At 44.3% G+C, this 17,560-nt stretch overlaps 1 protein-coding gene across 1 annotated transcript in view; it reads right to left on the bottom strand.

Moving 5' to 3' along the window:
- Nucleotides 1–10,036: 10,036 nt before the first annotated feature.
- Nucleotides 10,037–17,560, bottom strand: part of LOC137341280 (growth factor receptor-bound protein 2) — a 178,478-nt gene continuing 170,954 nt past the window's right edge. The window contains exon 5 of the mRNA XM_068004385.1: nucleotides 10,037–15,245. Within this exon, the coding sequence (XP_067860486.1) occupies nucleotides 15,060–15,245 (186 nt within the window). The 3' untranslated portion in view covers nucleotides 10,037–15,059. The remainder of the gene's footprint in view (nucleotides 15,246–17,560) is intronic.

The raw sequence follows: 17,560 nt of genomic DNA on the forward strand, positions 1-17,560 counted from the left end.
TTACAATGGTCTTCGACACTTTAAAAAAAAACCACCATGTCTGATCAAACAGCTCTTACAAAGTCGTTAAGAATCTTTGATGGCTTTTTGATGGTCCCTCATCATATTGCAATTGCTTCTCCCAATGGGTCATTGTTAATTCCGATTTTTAGAGCTTGTCACACAAGGCTTCCTTTTGTATTCAACGTCCTAGGTATTGATGGGTTTTGCTTTAAAACAAAGACATGGCCCCATCATGTCTGGAGCAGTTGCCTCTTTCAATGGTCAACTGCCTTTCGAATTAGTGCTGAGTATCGACCACCTGCTGTAGGTTTTGCATTAAAACAGAGACATGACTGAAGCAGTAATTCTCCCACATTCCACTGTGTGTGTTGTGGATTCATCTGGTGACCTCTTACCTATCCTTCCATCTTAGGATTTCAGTCAATGGCCAAAGTTTTTCCATACTCAGGGAAAAGGTGAATTCCCAGAATTCTTACAGTCGCCTCTACGAGGAAGCGAGTCCCTTAAAGGACGTGGATTCCTCGAAAAGTACTTTTCCCTGGTTGATGCTTCCTGGTGCGGTGTGTGTGTGAGTCACCCTGAAATGGTTAGCGAAGAGTCCAAAGTCCTTTTCTTTAAGGTTTTTCTCCAAGTTTTGGGGGATCTGTGAATTTTGAAAATCTTACATGAAAAAGGATCTTTAGACTCTTCAAAGAAACCTGCTGTGTGAGAAAAATCTCTTTTGTTCTGAAGTGTGAGAAACTGCCAGACCAGATATACAACATCAATAACTTGCATTTATATAGTGCCTTTATTGTAGTAAAACGTTCCAAGGCGCTTTACAGGAGTGTAAATCAGAAAAAAACTGACACCCAGCCAAAAGATACGACATTAGGACAGGTGACCAAAAGCTTGGTCAAAGAGGTAGGTTTTAAGTAGCATCTTAAAGGAGGAGAGAGGTAAAGAGGTTTAGGGATGGAATTCCAAAGTTTAGGGCGGAGGCAGCCAACGATGGCCGAAGGAAGTGGGGGATGCACAGGAAGCCAGAGCTGGAGGAACGCAGATTTGGAGGAAGTTGCAGGGCCGGAAGAGAGGGGCCAAAGAACGAGGATGAGAATTTTAAAATCGAGGCATTACTGGAGCCAATGTAGATCAGCGAGCACAGGAGTGATGGGTAAATGGGACTTGGTGCGAGTTAGGATACGGGCAACAGAGCTTGAGTTTACGGAGGGTGGAAGATGGGAGGCCGGCCAAGATGGTATTGGAACGGTCGAGTCTTGAGGAAACAAAAGCATGGATGGCGGTTTCAGCAGCAGATGGGCCGAGGCAGGAAGGGAGACGGGTGATATTATGGAGGTGGAAGCCTTTGTGGTGGAGAGGATATGGATTTGGAAGCTCAAAGGTCAAACAGAACACCGAGGTTATGAACAGTCTAGTTCAGCCTAAGATAATAGCCAGGGAAAGGGATGGAATTGGTGGCTAGGGAACAGTTTATGGCAGGGGCCGAAGATAACGGCTTCAGTCTTTCCAATGTTTAATTGGAGGAAACATTGGCTTATCCAGGACTGGATGTCAGACAAGCAGTCTGACAACACAGAGGCAGTGAGAGGGGTGGAGGTGAGGTAGAGCTGGGTGTCGTCAGTATACATGTGGAACCTTATTTTGTGATTTCGGATGATGTCGCCAAGAGGCAGCATGTGGAGGAGAAATAGGAGAGGGGGTCAAGGATAGATCCTTGGGGGACTCCAGAGGTAATGGTGCGGGAGTGGGAAGAGAAGCCATTCTAGGAAATTCTCTGGCTACGACTGGATAGATAGGAATGGAACCAGACGAGGGTAGTCCCTCTCAGCCGGACAACGGAGGAGAGACGTTGGAGGAGGATGGTGTGGTCAACCGTGTCAAAGGCTGCAGATAGGTCAAGAAGGATGAGGGATAGTTTACCATGGTCTCAGTCACAAAGGATGTCATTTGTGACTTTGATTAGGGCCGTTTCAGTGCTGAGGCAGGGCCGGAAACCCGATGAGAGGTTCAAACATGGAGGTTCACAGATGAAGATATATCTGTGCAGCGTCCCGAGTACCTTCAGTCCCCTTGGAAATAGTGTGTCCAAGTGAAAGGAACTTCATGATTCTTAGAGTTCACCTTTTGCTCCATTAAACCTGTTTAATGCACTAATAATCTGGAAATAATTTGATAGGTTGATTCTCAAAAACAGTTTCAAGTGGTGCGTGAAAGTTAAAGTGTGGATTGCTAATCTTGTCTGCTAATTTAATTCCTACTGTATTACTTCTAATAGTTTGTAATTTGGCCTGAAATACGTGGTCTGTCAGGGTTGCGTCCTCCTGCTTATTGAAGAGATCGGGAGGATACAGTGGGCAATTTGTGTGAAATCCAGTATAAGCTGGAGCAATGCGACTGTGCCTAGGAACTGTCGGAGTGGGCAGTGAGGCGGGGGGCACGTGGAGAGCAGCGGACCACCACCCAGAGAGCAAAATGGCAGCCAATAGACACTGAATCTTGTATCTGATTGGCCCGCTGTATGCACGTGGTTAGTATTAACCAGAGCTCAGATTTACTGATCACACAGTTAGCATGGACAGGTATAAGACATTCAAACTTATAATCTTCAGTCAAGCTCCACTCCCTGTGCTGGGTGCCCACTTGTTCCAGCCCATTCTGTGTTCACCGTGCTGATTAATAAACTATTCCATGTCAGCGTGGCTCAGCGGGTAGCACTCTCGCCTCGGAGTCAGAAGGTTGTGGGTTCAAGTCCCACTCCAGAGACTTGAGCACAAAATCTAGGCTGACACTTCAGTGCAGTACTGAGGGAGTGCTAAAACACACCATCTCGTCATTTATCTCATTGGGATCTTGCTGTGTGCAAATTTGGTTGCCACATTTCCCCACATAACAGTGACTACACTTCAAAATCAGTTCTGACATAAGGTTATCTACCATCCTCACAGGCTGCTTGAATTGCTGAGTGTTGAGGAGCTTTGGGATGTTCTGAGGATGTGGAAGGTACTTTATAAATACAAGTTTGTTCTTTACAGACATGACAAATGAAGAGGCCCCAAACTACACAGACTCTAGCAGTAGGGGTAGCATATCACCTCCCGCACTTGATCAGCTCAACATCTGAGATCCAGACAAGGGAAGAAAGGCTCACGAGACTCCAGCACAAACCAGGTCTATTCCATCACCGTCTATGCTGACAGCAGGACTGAAACCACTCAAGTACATCTACAATACTGCACTGCTTGTGGGCCTGCACTAGGTGGCAGACCTGAGCAACATTCAGTCACAGAAGATGATGGGGTAAATAGAAAGCAGAATTCACTGTTACAAACTCCAGAATATCTGATATAAAGAGGATATGAAAAGGGTAATGAACCCTGGGCCTTCCTCAGCAAGTTCCCAGTGTAACTGGCTTTACAGATAGAATAGTCATTCCATTTGTGTTCGTCTCACCCCAGGCAGCTGCATTGTAGTGTTAAACTTTAAAGGTAAAATGGGTGAAAAAATGTTAAGAACAAAAAGTTTAAAGAGCTTTTTTTTATTGAAAATGTTACACCCCTGTTCAAAAAAGGAGAGTGGGATAAACCTGGTAACTACAGGCCAATCAGTCTAACATCAGTGGTGGGAAAACTACTGGAGACCACTGTCAAGGACAAAATTAATCCTCACTTGGAGAAATATGGGTTAATATGGATTTGTTAAAGGCAAATCGTGTCTGACTAACCTGATTGAGTTCTTTAATGAAGTAACAGAGAGGGTTGATGAGGGTCGTGTAATAGATGTATATATGGACTTTCAAAAGGTATTTGATAAAGTACCACATAACAGACTTATTGGGAAAATAGAAGCACGTGGGATTAAAGGGAAGGTGGTAGAAGTTTGGAACTCTCTTCCACAAACGGCAATTGATATTAGCTCAATTGCTAAATTTAAATGTGAGATAGATAGCTTTTTGGCAACCAAAGGTATTAAGGGATATGGGCCAAAGGCAGGTCAGCCATGATCTTATCAAATGGCGGAGCAGGCACGAGGGGCTGAATGGCCTCCTCCTGTTCCTATGGTAACTTGGGTATATAATTGGCCAAGGGATAGGAGGCAGAGAGTAATGGTGAACAAATGTTTTCTGACTGGAGAGAAGTACGCAGTGGGATCCCCCAGGGGTCGGTATTAGGACCATTGCTTTTCTTGTTATATTTAAATGACTTGGACTTGGGTATATTCGTACAATTTTGAAGTTTGTGGATGATACAAAACTTGGCAACGTAATAGATAGTGAGCAGGCTTCAGGAGGACATAGACAGACTGGTGAAATGGGCAGGCACATGGCAGATGCAATTTAATGCGGGAGGAACAACATGGAGAGGCAGAATAATCTAAATGGTACTATTTTGAGGGAGGTGCAAGAGCAGAGGGATCTGGGGGGGCATATTCACAAATCTTTGAAGGTGGCAGGGCAAGTTAATGAGGTGGTTATGAAAGCGTACGGGATACTTGGTTTTGTAAATAGGAGCATTGAATACAAAAACAGGGAAGTCATGCTAAACCTTTACAAATCACTGGTTAGGCCTCAGCTGGAGTATTGTGAGGTGCCCACAATTGTACACCTCACTTTAGGAAAGATGTCAAGACCTTGGACAGGGTACAGAGGAGGTTTACCAGGATGATACCAGGGATGAGGGACTTCAGTTACATGCATTGACTGGAGAAGCTGGGATTGTTCTCCTTAGAGCAGAGAAGGCTAAGAGGAGACCTAATAGAGGCATTCAAGATTATAAGGGATTTTGATAGAGCAAGTAGGGAGAAGCTGTTTCCTCTGGCAAGTGGGACAGTAACCAGAGGTCATAGATTTAAAATAATTATCAAAAGAACTACAAGGGAAATGAGGAGACATTTTTTCACACAGAGGTTTGTTAAGATCTGGAACGCACTCCCTGAAAGGGCAGTGGAAACAGATTCCATAGGAACTTTCAAAAGGCAATTGGACATGTACTTGAAGAGGGCTAATTTGCAGGGTTATGGGGAAAAAGCTGGGGTGTGGGACTAAATTGGACAGCTCTTTCAAAGAGCTGGCACAGACACGACAGGCTGAATGGTCTCCTTCTGTGCTCTAAGATTCTAAGTAGTTTGTTCTAATCAGGACACACACTGGTAGAACTGCTCACACTGTGTACACAGATCTCTCATACACTTCATGTGCTGTAACTCACCTGGGAGTGTTTGATGGGACAGTGTAGAGGGAGCTTTACTCTGTATCTAACCCCTGCTGTACCGGCCCAGGGAGTGTTTGATGGGACAGTGTAGGGGGAGCTTTACTCTCTATCTAACCCCTGCTGTACTGGCCCAGGGAGTGTTTGATGGGACAGTGTAGGGGGAGCTTTACTCTCTATCTAACCCCTGCTGTACTGGCCCAGGGAGTGTTTGATGGGACAGTGTAGAGGGAGCTTTACTCTTAATCTAACCCATGCAGTACCTGTCCTTGGAGTGATGCTGACATTGGGTGCCTGAATTTGAAAATGTTCCATTCCCCAGTACAAACATCATTCAGCACAACATATTTAAAAAAACCCTTTCAAACATTCAGGCACAAAGTCTCATTACAGAAGTGTCCTCAGTTAATGACTGTATCTGCACTGAGGTTAATCCAGTTCCGTTAGTAACTCTGGCACCCTAGTGTCACCTAGCAACCTAAATAACAAAACTCAAACAACTGACAGAAGTAGGAACGTAGACCTGTGGGTCATTTCCTTTATATGGACCAGTGACACTTGCAAACTTTTAACAACTGCATTGGGTACTTGATATAGGAACATTTCATCATCAGGTTTCTTCTCAAGTTGTTTCCTGTCACTTTTCTCCCTCCTCTCCTGAAGGCACTGACTCTCACTGGGGTACAGTTCCATGGGCCCCACTCCCCATCTCTCCTGAAGGTGCTGACTCTCACTGGGGTACAGTTCCATGGCACTGGGGACCCTCCGTCACCTCATTCGCTCTTTGAGAGCCTGGACAGTGAGGGTAAGCAGGCTATTTGAACATGCAGGGCGTCATAGCTGAGCCTGATCCTGTCCTTGCTGGATGTTGGCAGGAGTTAGTGGATTGTGATGGGGAGTGGGAACCCCTTGACTGATATTCTGTCTCCATGGCCCAGAGATGCTGAGGCCAATCATAGTCTCCCTACTGCTGCCCTAGGAGAGATCGGCTAACAGAAGCTTCTAGTCTATATGCTCATTACCAAATGAGGAAATAGAAAGCTATTTGTTGACTTGTGCATCAGTTTATTTCCCCTCTCATTTTCTTCTATTTCAGTGTGGTTGTGGGACTTTGCAGTTGGGGGATGCTCCAGTTCATTGCAGCAGGGTCACCAACACAGTCCGAATTTATTCTTCACCTCAAACTAAACTTGAAGAATAACTAGATTCCTCAGAAAGAGAGACAGACAGACAGACAGACATGCATTTATATAGCACCTTTCACAACCTCAGGATGTCCCAAAGCTCTTTACAGCCAATTTTGAAGTGTGGTAACTGTTGTAATGCAGGAAACGCAGCAGCCAATTTGCACACAGCAAGGTCCCACAATGTAATAATGACCAGATATTTCTAAAACAAAGTGATGTTGGTTGAGGGATAAATGTTGGCCAGGACACCAGAGGGGACTCCCCTGCTCTACCTCAAATAGTTCCAGGGGATCTTTTACATCCACTTGAGGGGGCGGATAGGGCCTCGGTTTAACGTCTCCTCTGAAAGACAGCACCTCCAACAGTGCAGCACTCCTTCAGTACTGCACTGGGGTGTCAGCTGTTAAAAGAAAAACAGAAAATTCATTGTGGCTCTGCTTGCGAGGCCTTTAATGGGTTAACTGCATGTCGTGCATTCGTACTAGAGAAAAAAAGTGAAAAGGGGCGGAGTCAGCTGCAGCTTGCCGATTTCAACTAAATTTAAATAAAATTTGCTGAATTGAAAAGAAAGCAAATGATTTAGATCACAAATCACACAGGCACAAAAGAGGACATAGTCCTTTAAACTGTGTGATCCTCCAAACTCCCTTTTACTTTTGTGCATTTATTGGTGATCCTGTGGATTTATTAAAACTTGCTGCAATTAACTTGCACAAAGATCTTGATACAATTAAGGTCACAGACATAATTTGCCCAAATACATATAAATTCTGGCAAATAAATTTCAGCTCCTCTTTGATTTCCAATTTTCCAAACATTACCCATGAAGGCACAAAAATTTACCACTCTTCACTGTTACTACCTTAAGCAAAGGAACATTGCATCCTTAGGAAATGCAAATCTGTTAAAACAAGCAGAAACCATTAGTAACATCACCTAACTTTAAACACAACCCTGTTGGGGAAGACAGAATTCGTTCATCTAATTTTAAAATAAAGTTTTCTCTTGGTACTTGTCTCACTCCTGTTCACAAGGATATACCTCAGATTAAACCACAATTTTTTGTTAAATCATTTATCTCTGTTCCGTAGATGAGGTGTTCAAAACCCCTATTTTATTAACTCTTTGGTAGTCAGTACAGTCCAATCACAAGATGTCTCTAGTTGTTACCATAGAGATGGCAGAAGATCCTACAGCATTTTTTCTGGACTCGTCACTTTTTCTGTTGACCACAATCATGAGATCAGCTTCCTGACAGCTATTACATTACCAAACCTAACCCAGTACAACCAAGATGAATTACCTGTCGTAATTCCTTTAAAAATAGACCAAAACGAATCAGAACCACCTTAAATCTCTCATGGTTTTGGAGTCACTGCATTAAGTCAGAATTGTTGTCTTGTACTGAATTAGTTTTCTTAGATATCAACAGTATTCACATTCTCCGATACTTAGCACAACTCCAGTTACCTTAATTACACTCGACATTAACTCACCTTAAATCATTGATTCCTTGTTATGGGTGATAAATTCAGATCTAACAATTTCTATGTGACAATCTCATGTCAAAATTTACAATAACCAAACTTTCATCCCGACCACAATAAAAGTCTAGTTTTCATAGTTTAATAACTTGATCAGACACACAGTCTGTAAACTCAGGTTAGTTAAGCTCAATTACTACAATTCAGTTCAGACCCAAAAACAGGAAAACTCAATATCTCAAAACAACGCATACACATATAAAGTAACTGTAAGCACATGCTGTTTTAATACCCAGTAAATTATAAGTCATCTTCCTTATGTTCTTTCTTCATGCCTCTTTCCAAATGACTAAAAAAATACTGAATATAACTGAAGAAAAAGTTAGCTTTCACAGTTAAACAAAAATGTTAACTAAACTAAGGCTTACACATTTGCAGGTTGAAAAAGGGAGGAGCCAGCCACAGATTATAGGCCCTGAAAAAGTCAGTACACACACAGCATATTTAAAGCAACAGTACATCAAAAACAAAAGAAACCTAGAAACCTGCAGCATTTTACTTGTACCATTCTCTCCTCACAACTATTTTAATTTCTGATGCTTGCTGTGAGCTTTTATCTTCTCTCTTTAAATCCTAACTTTGGACAAAGGGAGGGGTGCAATGGCACAGAATACAGGGGGTGGGGGCATTGCAGCACCAGTTGACAGTCCCAGTTTCTGACTCGAAAACCATTTCGCCTTCCTCTAAAACATGCATACACTCCTCACTGAATTTATTACAGTGTTGAGCACTATTCTAACTGCTTGATCAAGACTTGACAAGTTATAAATAACTTGGACCGTCGACCATTTTTGGTCTTAGACGTCTCATCAAAGGGGACTCTACGCCATTTAAATGAGTCTTCATATCCGACTTGTGTCCAATGCAAATTGTGATCCTTGCTCAAGGATAAGTTCCTCTAAACACTCTGGATTATAGTGTTTGATTCTGCCATGGAAGAATGAATTACTGTAACGTGCCGGTGTTAAGTCAGTAGAAGGCTCGGAGCACTACTCTCCCTAGCAATCAGGTAGCAGTCCTCAAGTCTCTGTTCTATGATACATCCACACTATGCTCCCTTATCTGGGTGTGCCAACCAGTAGAGGATGGGTGTTCTTAAACGTTACTCAAAATAATAGGGTTCAAAGCATTTATTGACAGTCACAGAATATTAAGCATACAGTAATTACTGTTATTGACAATAATTAAACACACACTTACAGCAACACCTTGAGAATTCAAACACGTTACAGTTTCCAGCTTGAGGTTTTGTAGGCAGATCAGACGGTAGCGAATTCCGAGGTATCTCTCCTGACACCCATTTTTATCTCCCCTTTTCACAACTGGTACGTGACAACTCACATGCATCATAACATTACCTAATCCCGTTCCCATGTCCCTTATCAATAACTTTAGTTTTAACGAGTATAACTTTGTGATTTGAACTATCAAATCATTATACTGGAGACAGTTAGAGATTAATGAACAAAGGCCACCTACAGGCAACGTTATCATTTGTCCACATTCCTTACACAGATGCAGTAGTGGAGGAGTTAAAGACCCTAGAATATATTTTAGCCCATAGGAATGCTCAATTGAAATGATAACTTCTTGAATTGATGGTCATAACATATCTTTGCTCATTATATCCCGGGAGGACATTTAACCTGCATAAAGATGTTGCACATCTTTTCTCCAACTCCTGCAAAGCTGAAAGGTATATGGGGGTACAAGCAGCCATTCTGTCTCCATCTCTCAAGGCTCCAGAGAACAAAGAAAACTTGTTGGTCCACTGCTGAATCTCTCAGCAGCTAAAGTTCCCTGACTGTCTTTGTCTGGTACAACTTTTAGTTCCCACTGTCTGAACTGAAACATTGCTAAAACACACGTTTATCCTAAATAAAAGCAAACCTGCCTCACAATTATATTTTCATTCCTTCTAACAGAAATACACTTAACGGGCAAAAGCTGAAAGTTAATACAATATAGAGACGTCAAGACAGTTTAATTAAACTTTCTCTTAAAAGGAGGTACAAACCGACGGGAGGAGAGGAGGGGGTACAAACCGAGGAAAGGAGCGGGCACAAGCCAACGAAAGAAAGAGCCAGGTCACTTCATGAAGAATACACAGCATTTTATTATTCACAGTTAACTTCTACCTACCAAATGCATTGAGAATCAAGGGATAAGTACACAGGCCTCTCCATTTTAACATTGAATTTTTAATATATACATGAAATGTCTGCAAGGCTTATGATATACACCAATTCAAAAAAAAGTAAACAATCAAATGGTCCAGGTGCCGAATGTTCTTTCACACAGTTCAATAGTTCAGGTGACAGCGTGCAGAGGAACTCTCAAACTCGCTCGTCTCATCATTTCTGAGCAGTTTTCCCAGTGTAAGGCAGAAACAAGCTCACAAGGAAATTAAACTTAAAAATATAGAACTGGACTCCAGAAACCAAAACTCCATTTCAGATCAAACTGCAGCACAGTCAAACCTCCCGGAGCCCAGTGCCCACTGCTGCCCGCACCCTGACCCCAAAGTACGGCTGGGACGACCATTCTTCCATCAGACCTCTGACTGGTGGGCAGGATCAGCTCCACGCATCCTACCCTCCACCCCCGTACTCACTTCCCAACGCAGTCCAGGCTCGGTGGTACATTCCAGGGACTCTACGTTTGTACCATTCGCCAGCCAGTGTGTGTAACCATGTTTTTTTCTTCCCCCAACCCCACTAGAATATCGGTATAAGGATGGACGTATAAAAGGTTAATAGTCACTCAAACTGTGAAAACACCCAGCGGTCCAATAACAGAGTCTGCCTTACCAAATGCGGGGTGGGTCTGTCACTGTATAATATTAGGGTACAGTGATGGTGGGTATAGCCTGTCGCTGTGTAACTCTGAGGTACAAATATAAGACAGTCATTAATAAATCCAATAGGGAATTCAGCAGAAACTTCTTTACCGAGAGAGTGGTTAGAATGTGGAACTCGCTACCACAAGGAGTAGTTGAGGCAAATAGCATAGATGCATTTAAGGGGAAGCTAGATAAACATGAGAGAGAAAGGATTGGAAGGTTATATTGATAGGATTAGATGAAGTAGGGAGGGAGGAGACTCGTGTGGAACATAAACACCGGCATGGACCTGTTGGGCCGAACGGCCTGTTCTGTGCTGTACATTCTATGTGATTCTATGCAGTACTGGTGGGTATAGGTCTGTCACACTATAATATTAGGATACAGTACTGGTGGGCACAGATCTATCAGTGTATAACACTGGGGTACAGTACTGGTAGGTGGGTACAGGTCTATCAGTGTATAACACTAGGGTGTCAGGTCTGTCACTATATAACACAGGGGTTAAATCAGGGCAATTGCTGGTGACTCGGAAAGAAATTTGAGGGGATGAGTTAAGATCACACAGGAAGTGCTTTAGCGTATTGACTGATGGGGAATTTCCCTCCCCCGAGTAGGATATTGGTAGCCGAATATATTAACCAAGCCCAGTCACAATGTTGAATGCTGTGTTGTATACAGATTTATGCAGCTAAAAAATTAAACAAATTTGCACATGTACATAATTCTGTATAACAGCAATGATTGTGTTAAAAAAATTGTCATTTGTTTCCACTGATGGTTATTTTATAGATTGTTTGGTACAACGTATTCACTGAAGTTACAGGCTGGGGAACAGAGCACTTGCCATTACAGACGCGCAGTGCTGGCATCAATCACTCGCAGATTGGTTGCACAGTAGTTCCCGCTTCTCGGCCACACCCTCAGAACAGCACCTCCCACTGCACTGTGTTCCCATACCAGGCATCCTCCTGTGAGTCTCTGAACGAGGCTGCGCCAATTTGTGGGTGGTTTTATGCGATAGCTCATTGTTAGATGACATCCTTTCAGTTATCAGTTTGGGCCGAATCTAAACCCAGCTCCCAGAGGTGAAAGGACACAGTCACAGCCAACAGACCCAGTTCCCGGATTTAATGCTCAGCTGTTTTGATCTTGGTGGGATGCAGCGCATCACGACACTTACACACTGCTTCAACCACCAGGATTTAACCAGCGAGTCCCACTCGCCATTACTGAGACTCAAATGATAAAACCATTACCAAAGCTCTTAATTGTTTTGTGTGCTTATACACAGAGAGGGTGTGAATGTTTGAGAACTTTGAACGATATTGTATCACTCCGGCTGAATGGTACAATCCACCAGTCAGTTCACTGGCTTTACAATCACCAAAGCCGGAGTTCCCCTTTAAAACAGGCTACTTTCCCCTCAAGTGTTATGCTGAGGATCAGAGAACGCACACAGGAGATTGGACTGTGCTGGTGCTGAGCCAGATGCCTCCTTGTCCACGTACTTAACACGTAGATGGTGCTTCTAACTGGTCACATTAGTGAAATCAAACAGCAATAAACAGACAAGCTGCTGTTCACAATTCACCACATACATTTTAATGTCAATGTGCTACATCACTTACAGGCCTGGTGAGGGAGATTTCAGGGGGGTGGTTGAAAGAACACTCCACGACAGGCAACTAGACTCAAATTCACAGGGATCCAGGTCATTATCTTATACCAGGACATGGATCGGAGGTTGGGTTTAATTACCACCCATTTTGCTTTGGGGCCAGTCTGAATATGTATCCAGGCTTCTGTTCATTGCAGAATTGCCACCTGAACCTCACCCCCACCCCCTTCCCCTCTGCTGCGTTTGGTGAATTCTGTTGTCCACTTGGTTCTGGAAGTTTCTGCTCCAGTCTGTTCTTCAACCAGGCGATGCATCTGCAAAAGGTTCTGAGGAATCGCTTTCCATTAGCGTTCTGAATTGATACCTATAGACATTAACATTATTCAGGTACTAATAGTCACCCTGAATCAGTAGAGTGACTGCAAATATCACCATTAGCAACACTGACCGGATAGGGTCAGAGGTCCATAGCGACACCCTGGAGGTATTAACTTCCACCTTATTCCCTATTTGTAGTGGATCCTGATGGCAGTGGCACTAGACTTGTACTGAGTGACAACTCTGGACATTCCTCTTTCCCTGGACTGGTAAATTATGGTGCTGATCTATCCTACAGTCCCAATTTCTCTACCCAAAGTTCTTGCACGTTCCCTTTATGTTGAAAGCGTCTCCAAATGTCCCGCTGCCAACACTGGTGAGCACTCAGCTAAGACACGTTTTGTTATAAGGGTGACTATGCTCGTTTAGCCTGCTGCCCCCCCCCTCACCACCCTACCCCCACGGTGAGACGCTCCTCTACTGCCAGGCATTAGCCACGCTAGCAGCTGTATGGCAGTCCAATCTGATGACTGGATGGTCCTGGCACTCCAAACCTCCGTGGTATGGGCGTTCATGTTGGTGGCTTGACTGCCACGCTACCGGGACAGCACAAAACAAATCATGCAGAGGGCCATGAATGTGTTACCACCCCAAAATATCAGGCTTACAAATGTTGAGGTTTTGGCAAAGTGCAACCGGGCTCAGGTCATCCAGCGCAAGGAGCGGTAAAAGCCACCGTATCCATGGAACTACGGCGACTGGCCAGGCCTGAACAGCAGTAACTTGTAACATCGGTTCAGTTCCTGCTAATCTCAATGATCACACGAATGAGAGTCATGTGATCACTCCTGCTTAAACCAAAATGGCCCACGAAATAAGATTCAATTATTACAGTTCTCGCTTGTCCATAGAAACAAGCAACAAAAAAGTAATTCTTTTTTTTTAAAAAAAAAAGAGCAAGACAGCTTTAAAAACAAAGTTCATTAGTAGCTAACTAGAATTTCTCAGTTATGTCGTCAGGTAATGTGTTCAGTTCAAAAAAACCAATCAAACTCTCATTGTCCGGGGTGGGCTGGGAGTAACTTCGCACAGTTCCCCTCAGTAATACAGCAGAACCACCGTTATTTTATATAAATACAAGTCTGGCTGGAGGTGCTGGACCGAATGGTGCAAGAACCAGCTGGAATGTGACTGACTGTGAAGAGAAAGGTGGGGTTAACATACTTACCCCCACTCCTCAGCAGTGTGTATTTGTCCACACGCCAGGAATTCACTGCCGATGGAGGCTGAGGAATCACCCCCATTGTGGACTAACCTACCACCTTCAACAGGCATCAGTTACATAACCCTTTCCAGTGCTATCAAGGTTTTAAACTTGCCTGGACACCCATGAATGGACTGAATCCACAAGAGTTGCTCTGTCGCTCGATCGGAGCCTCGGCTTGCAGTGAGGACAGAGGGCTGTTTTGCAGCGAGTGAGCACAGGATACAAAAACCAGGCTGCTGGATTCTCTGTGTCCAGTCTTTGATTTCCCCCTGCCCCCAGCCACGGCACTGAAGGCTAATGGATCATCAGCGTGAATTGCCCAGTATCTGCTTGTCATCACTGAACTAACCGGAGCTCGTAGTTATCGAAGTGAATCGGAGCGAGAGAGAAGTTATCAGCCAGGGTCTGCGTTGGTATTTTAAACAAAAAAAAAGGAAAATTAAAGGCACTATGAAGACAGAATTCAGAAAGTGCTCAGCCACACACCTTTAAGACCATAAGAAGCCCAACCTCCGTATAAACCCCTAGAACATGCTGTTGATAAAAGCAATCAAGTTATTCTCTAAAATTACAAGTCATCTTGATAATTTATACACGATTCCTATAGCTGCTAGCTGCTAGAGGAAATTTTAGGTTTATTTCCAAGGACAAGCTAAATTAACATAATTTGTACAAAAACGAGAGGAAAAAAAAAACAAAGCAGGAATTCGGTGCCCGAAACGAACAAGGCTGAGAATGATTTTTCTTCTTTTTTAAAAAGACCCAAGGCAAGGACTGTTACTGACCTCCGGTCTGTGTTACATCGCTGATAAGATTATCCAATATTTGCATAGAGAAAATACATTTAAATTCTACAACAGGATTAGAATAATGGAATTATAACCCATGCACAGACTGACAGGGGGGAGGGGAAGGGCGGGGAGCAGCTGTGGAAATCTATTGGTAGAATCGCTCAGCTTTTCGGATCCCCCTCCCCATAGAATTGGTTTTGGCGCTCTAGTTTCAAGTTCCGTACAGACTGCGAAGTTCGCGGGGGGGCCGCGACTGCCTTCAGGTATCAGCACTACTGTCCGTCAGATGTTCCTGTTGACTGGGGTGACGTAATTGCGGGGGAACATGCCTGACTGCCCGTGGCAGCTGCCTTTCCACCAGTTGGGGTCCGAGTTGTCGAGGACCTGGATGAAGTCGCCGCGGCGGAATCCGAGCTCCCCTTCCTCCTGCGGGTCGAAGTCGAAGAGCGCCTGCACGTACGTAGGTTGCTGCGAGAGGGTGGGGAGGGAAGAACAAAGGCGGAGTTAACTGGGGAGGTGGGATGCGTTTCAGTACAAGTGTTGGATGCGAGCGTTCAAATCCAGAACGGTGGGAAGGAGCTGGCCAGTTAATAGATGTCAGCCATAGCACAGTGGGTAACACTCTCGCCACTGCGTCAGAAGGTTGTGGGTTCGAGCCCCTATCCAGGGACTTGATCACAAAATCTAGGCTGAAACTCCCAGTGCAGTACTGAGGGAGTGCTGCACTATCAAAGGTGCCGTCTTTTGGATGAGACGTTAAACCCAAGGCCCCCCACTGCACTCTCAGCTGGACATAAAGGGTCCCATGGCACTATTTTGAAGAGCAGGGGAGTTCTCCCCAGTGTCCTGGCCAATATTTAACCCTTAACCAACATCACTAAAACAGATTATCTGGTCATTATCACATTTCTGTTTGTGGGATCTTGCTGTGCACAAATTGGCTGTCACGTTTCCTACATTGCAACAGTGACTACACTTCAAAAGTACTTCATTGGCTGTAAAGTGCTTTGGGACGTCCCAAGCTCGTGAAAGGCACTGTATAAATCAGTCTTTTTTTAAAAAACTAACTGAAAAGGTGAGTGTACATTAGGATTCCTTTGGGACTGAGTTTTAGTTGCTCACATCACTAAACAATGTAGCAGATCTACAAAACAGCTGCATTGACACTGCTGCCTATTCCTCTCCCTTCCAAACCGAGTCCAGCCAACTGTTGACAGCAATTAATCCTGTTTCAATCAAAGGGAAACCCGGGCTAGCCCACCAGCTCCCTCCCTCCAAGTGCAAAGCAGACGTTTCTGTAGGGTGCAGAGGACAAGGAGGAGAATCCTAGGATCCCAGAGAGAAAATAACATCACCATCTATTTTTACCAGTGATTAAAACGCGGCCAGGCATCAGAAACTATAGTTACGAGGAGAGACTTGAGATACTGGGACTATTTCCATTGGAGAAGAGGAGAGAGATTTTTTTTTTTAAAAAGAGGTTTATAAAAACAATGGAAGGTTTGATAGAGTGAATAGAGAAAGACTATTTCCTCTGGTTGCAGTGACAAGAGATCATTAATTGAAAACCAGTGAGGAGAGGGGTCAGGAAAAATTTCTTTACACAGAGGGTTGTTGGAGCATGAAATGCTTTGCCACTGGGAATGGTTGAGGCAGATTGCATCATTTAAGGGAAAAAATGGATCATTATTTGAAGCAGTGGAATGTTCAGGGCTATGGGGAACAAGCAGGGCAGTGGGATTAGTTTTGGATTGCTCTAGTAAATCGCCTGCCCAAACATGATGGTCCAAATGGTCTCTTTCTGTGCTGCCTTCAGTTACTGGGTTTCCAAACGGGATTGAATTCTGGGATTTAATCAGATGAATGAACAAAATTATTTCCCACTTGCTGATTTGACCAGGGAAGACAGGCATTGGGGTTACATCTGATCAGCTCCCTCGAATGGTACCCGCTCAACAGGCTGACGCTGAGCCCTGTAATGTGCTGCGGAGGGCATGGCCGTGCTCATGAGCTTTGGGATCATCCTTCCTCTCGTGGGCTGCAAACCGAGACTGGAGAATTAGTGGGGCAAATCCCTGTCACACTAGTTGTGACATAGACACCCGACACATGGTGCTGTGGCAAACATCCATCTGGAGACCCCTACTACACTGCTCTGTGCCAGACAACGTGCTATGCCTCCAAGCCAGGTCAGGTTGAACTTTCAGACTGACCAGAGTCTAGAGTGGACCAGGTTTACACTTCATTTGAAGCAAGCTGGTTTCAGTTGGTCCAGTGGTCAGACCCACTGCTCCTTTAAGATTTGTTGGGGCAGAGAAAGCCAGCTGCAATCTCTTAGAATTACTTGGGAATACAATTCTTTTTTAAAAGTGTACTATTGCGCTCAAGGTAGTGAGGGATGTTAGTGGCAAACACTCCCAGGGCAGGTACAGCATGGGTTAGATACAGAGTAAAGCTCCCTCTACACTGTCCCATCAAACACTCCCAGGGCAGGTACAGCACGGGTTAGATACAGAGTAAAGCTCCCTCTACACTGTCCCATCAAACACACCCAGGGCAGGTACAGCAAAGGTTAGATACAGAGTAAAGGTCTCTCTACACTGTCCCATCAAACACTCCCAGGGCAGGTACAGCAAAGGTTAGTTACAGAGTAAAGCTCCCTCTACACTGTCCCATCAAACACTCCCAGGGCAGGTACAGCACGGGTTAGATACAGAGTAAAGCTCCCTCTACACTGTCCCATCAAACACTCCCAGGGCAGGTACAGCACGGGTTAGATACAG

The sequence above is a fragment of the Heptranchias perlo genome, chromosome 23 (genome assembly GCF_035084215.1).
Source record: "Heptranchias perlo isolate sHepPer1 chromosome 23, sHepPer1.hap1, whole genome shotgun sequence".
In the NCBI taxonomy this organism is placed as follows: domain Eukaryota; kingdom Metazoa; phylum Chordata; class Chondrichthyes; order Hexanchiformes; family Hexanchidae; genus Heptranchias; species Heptranchias perlo.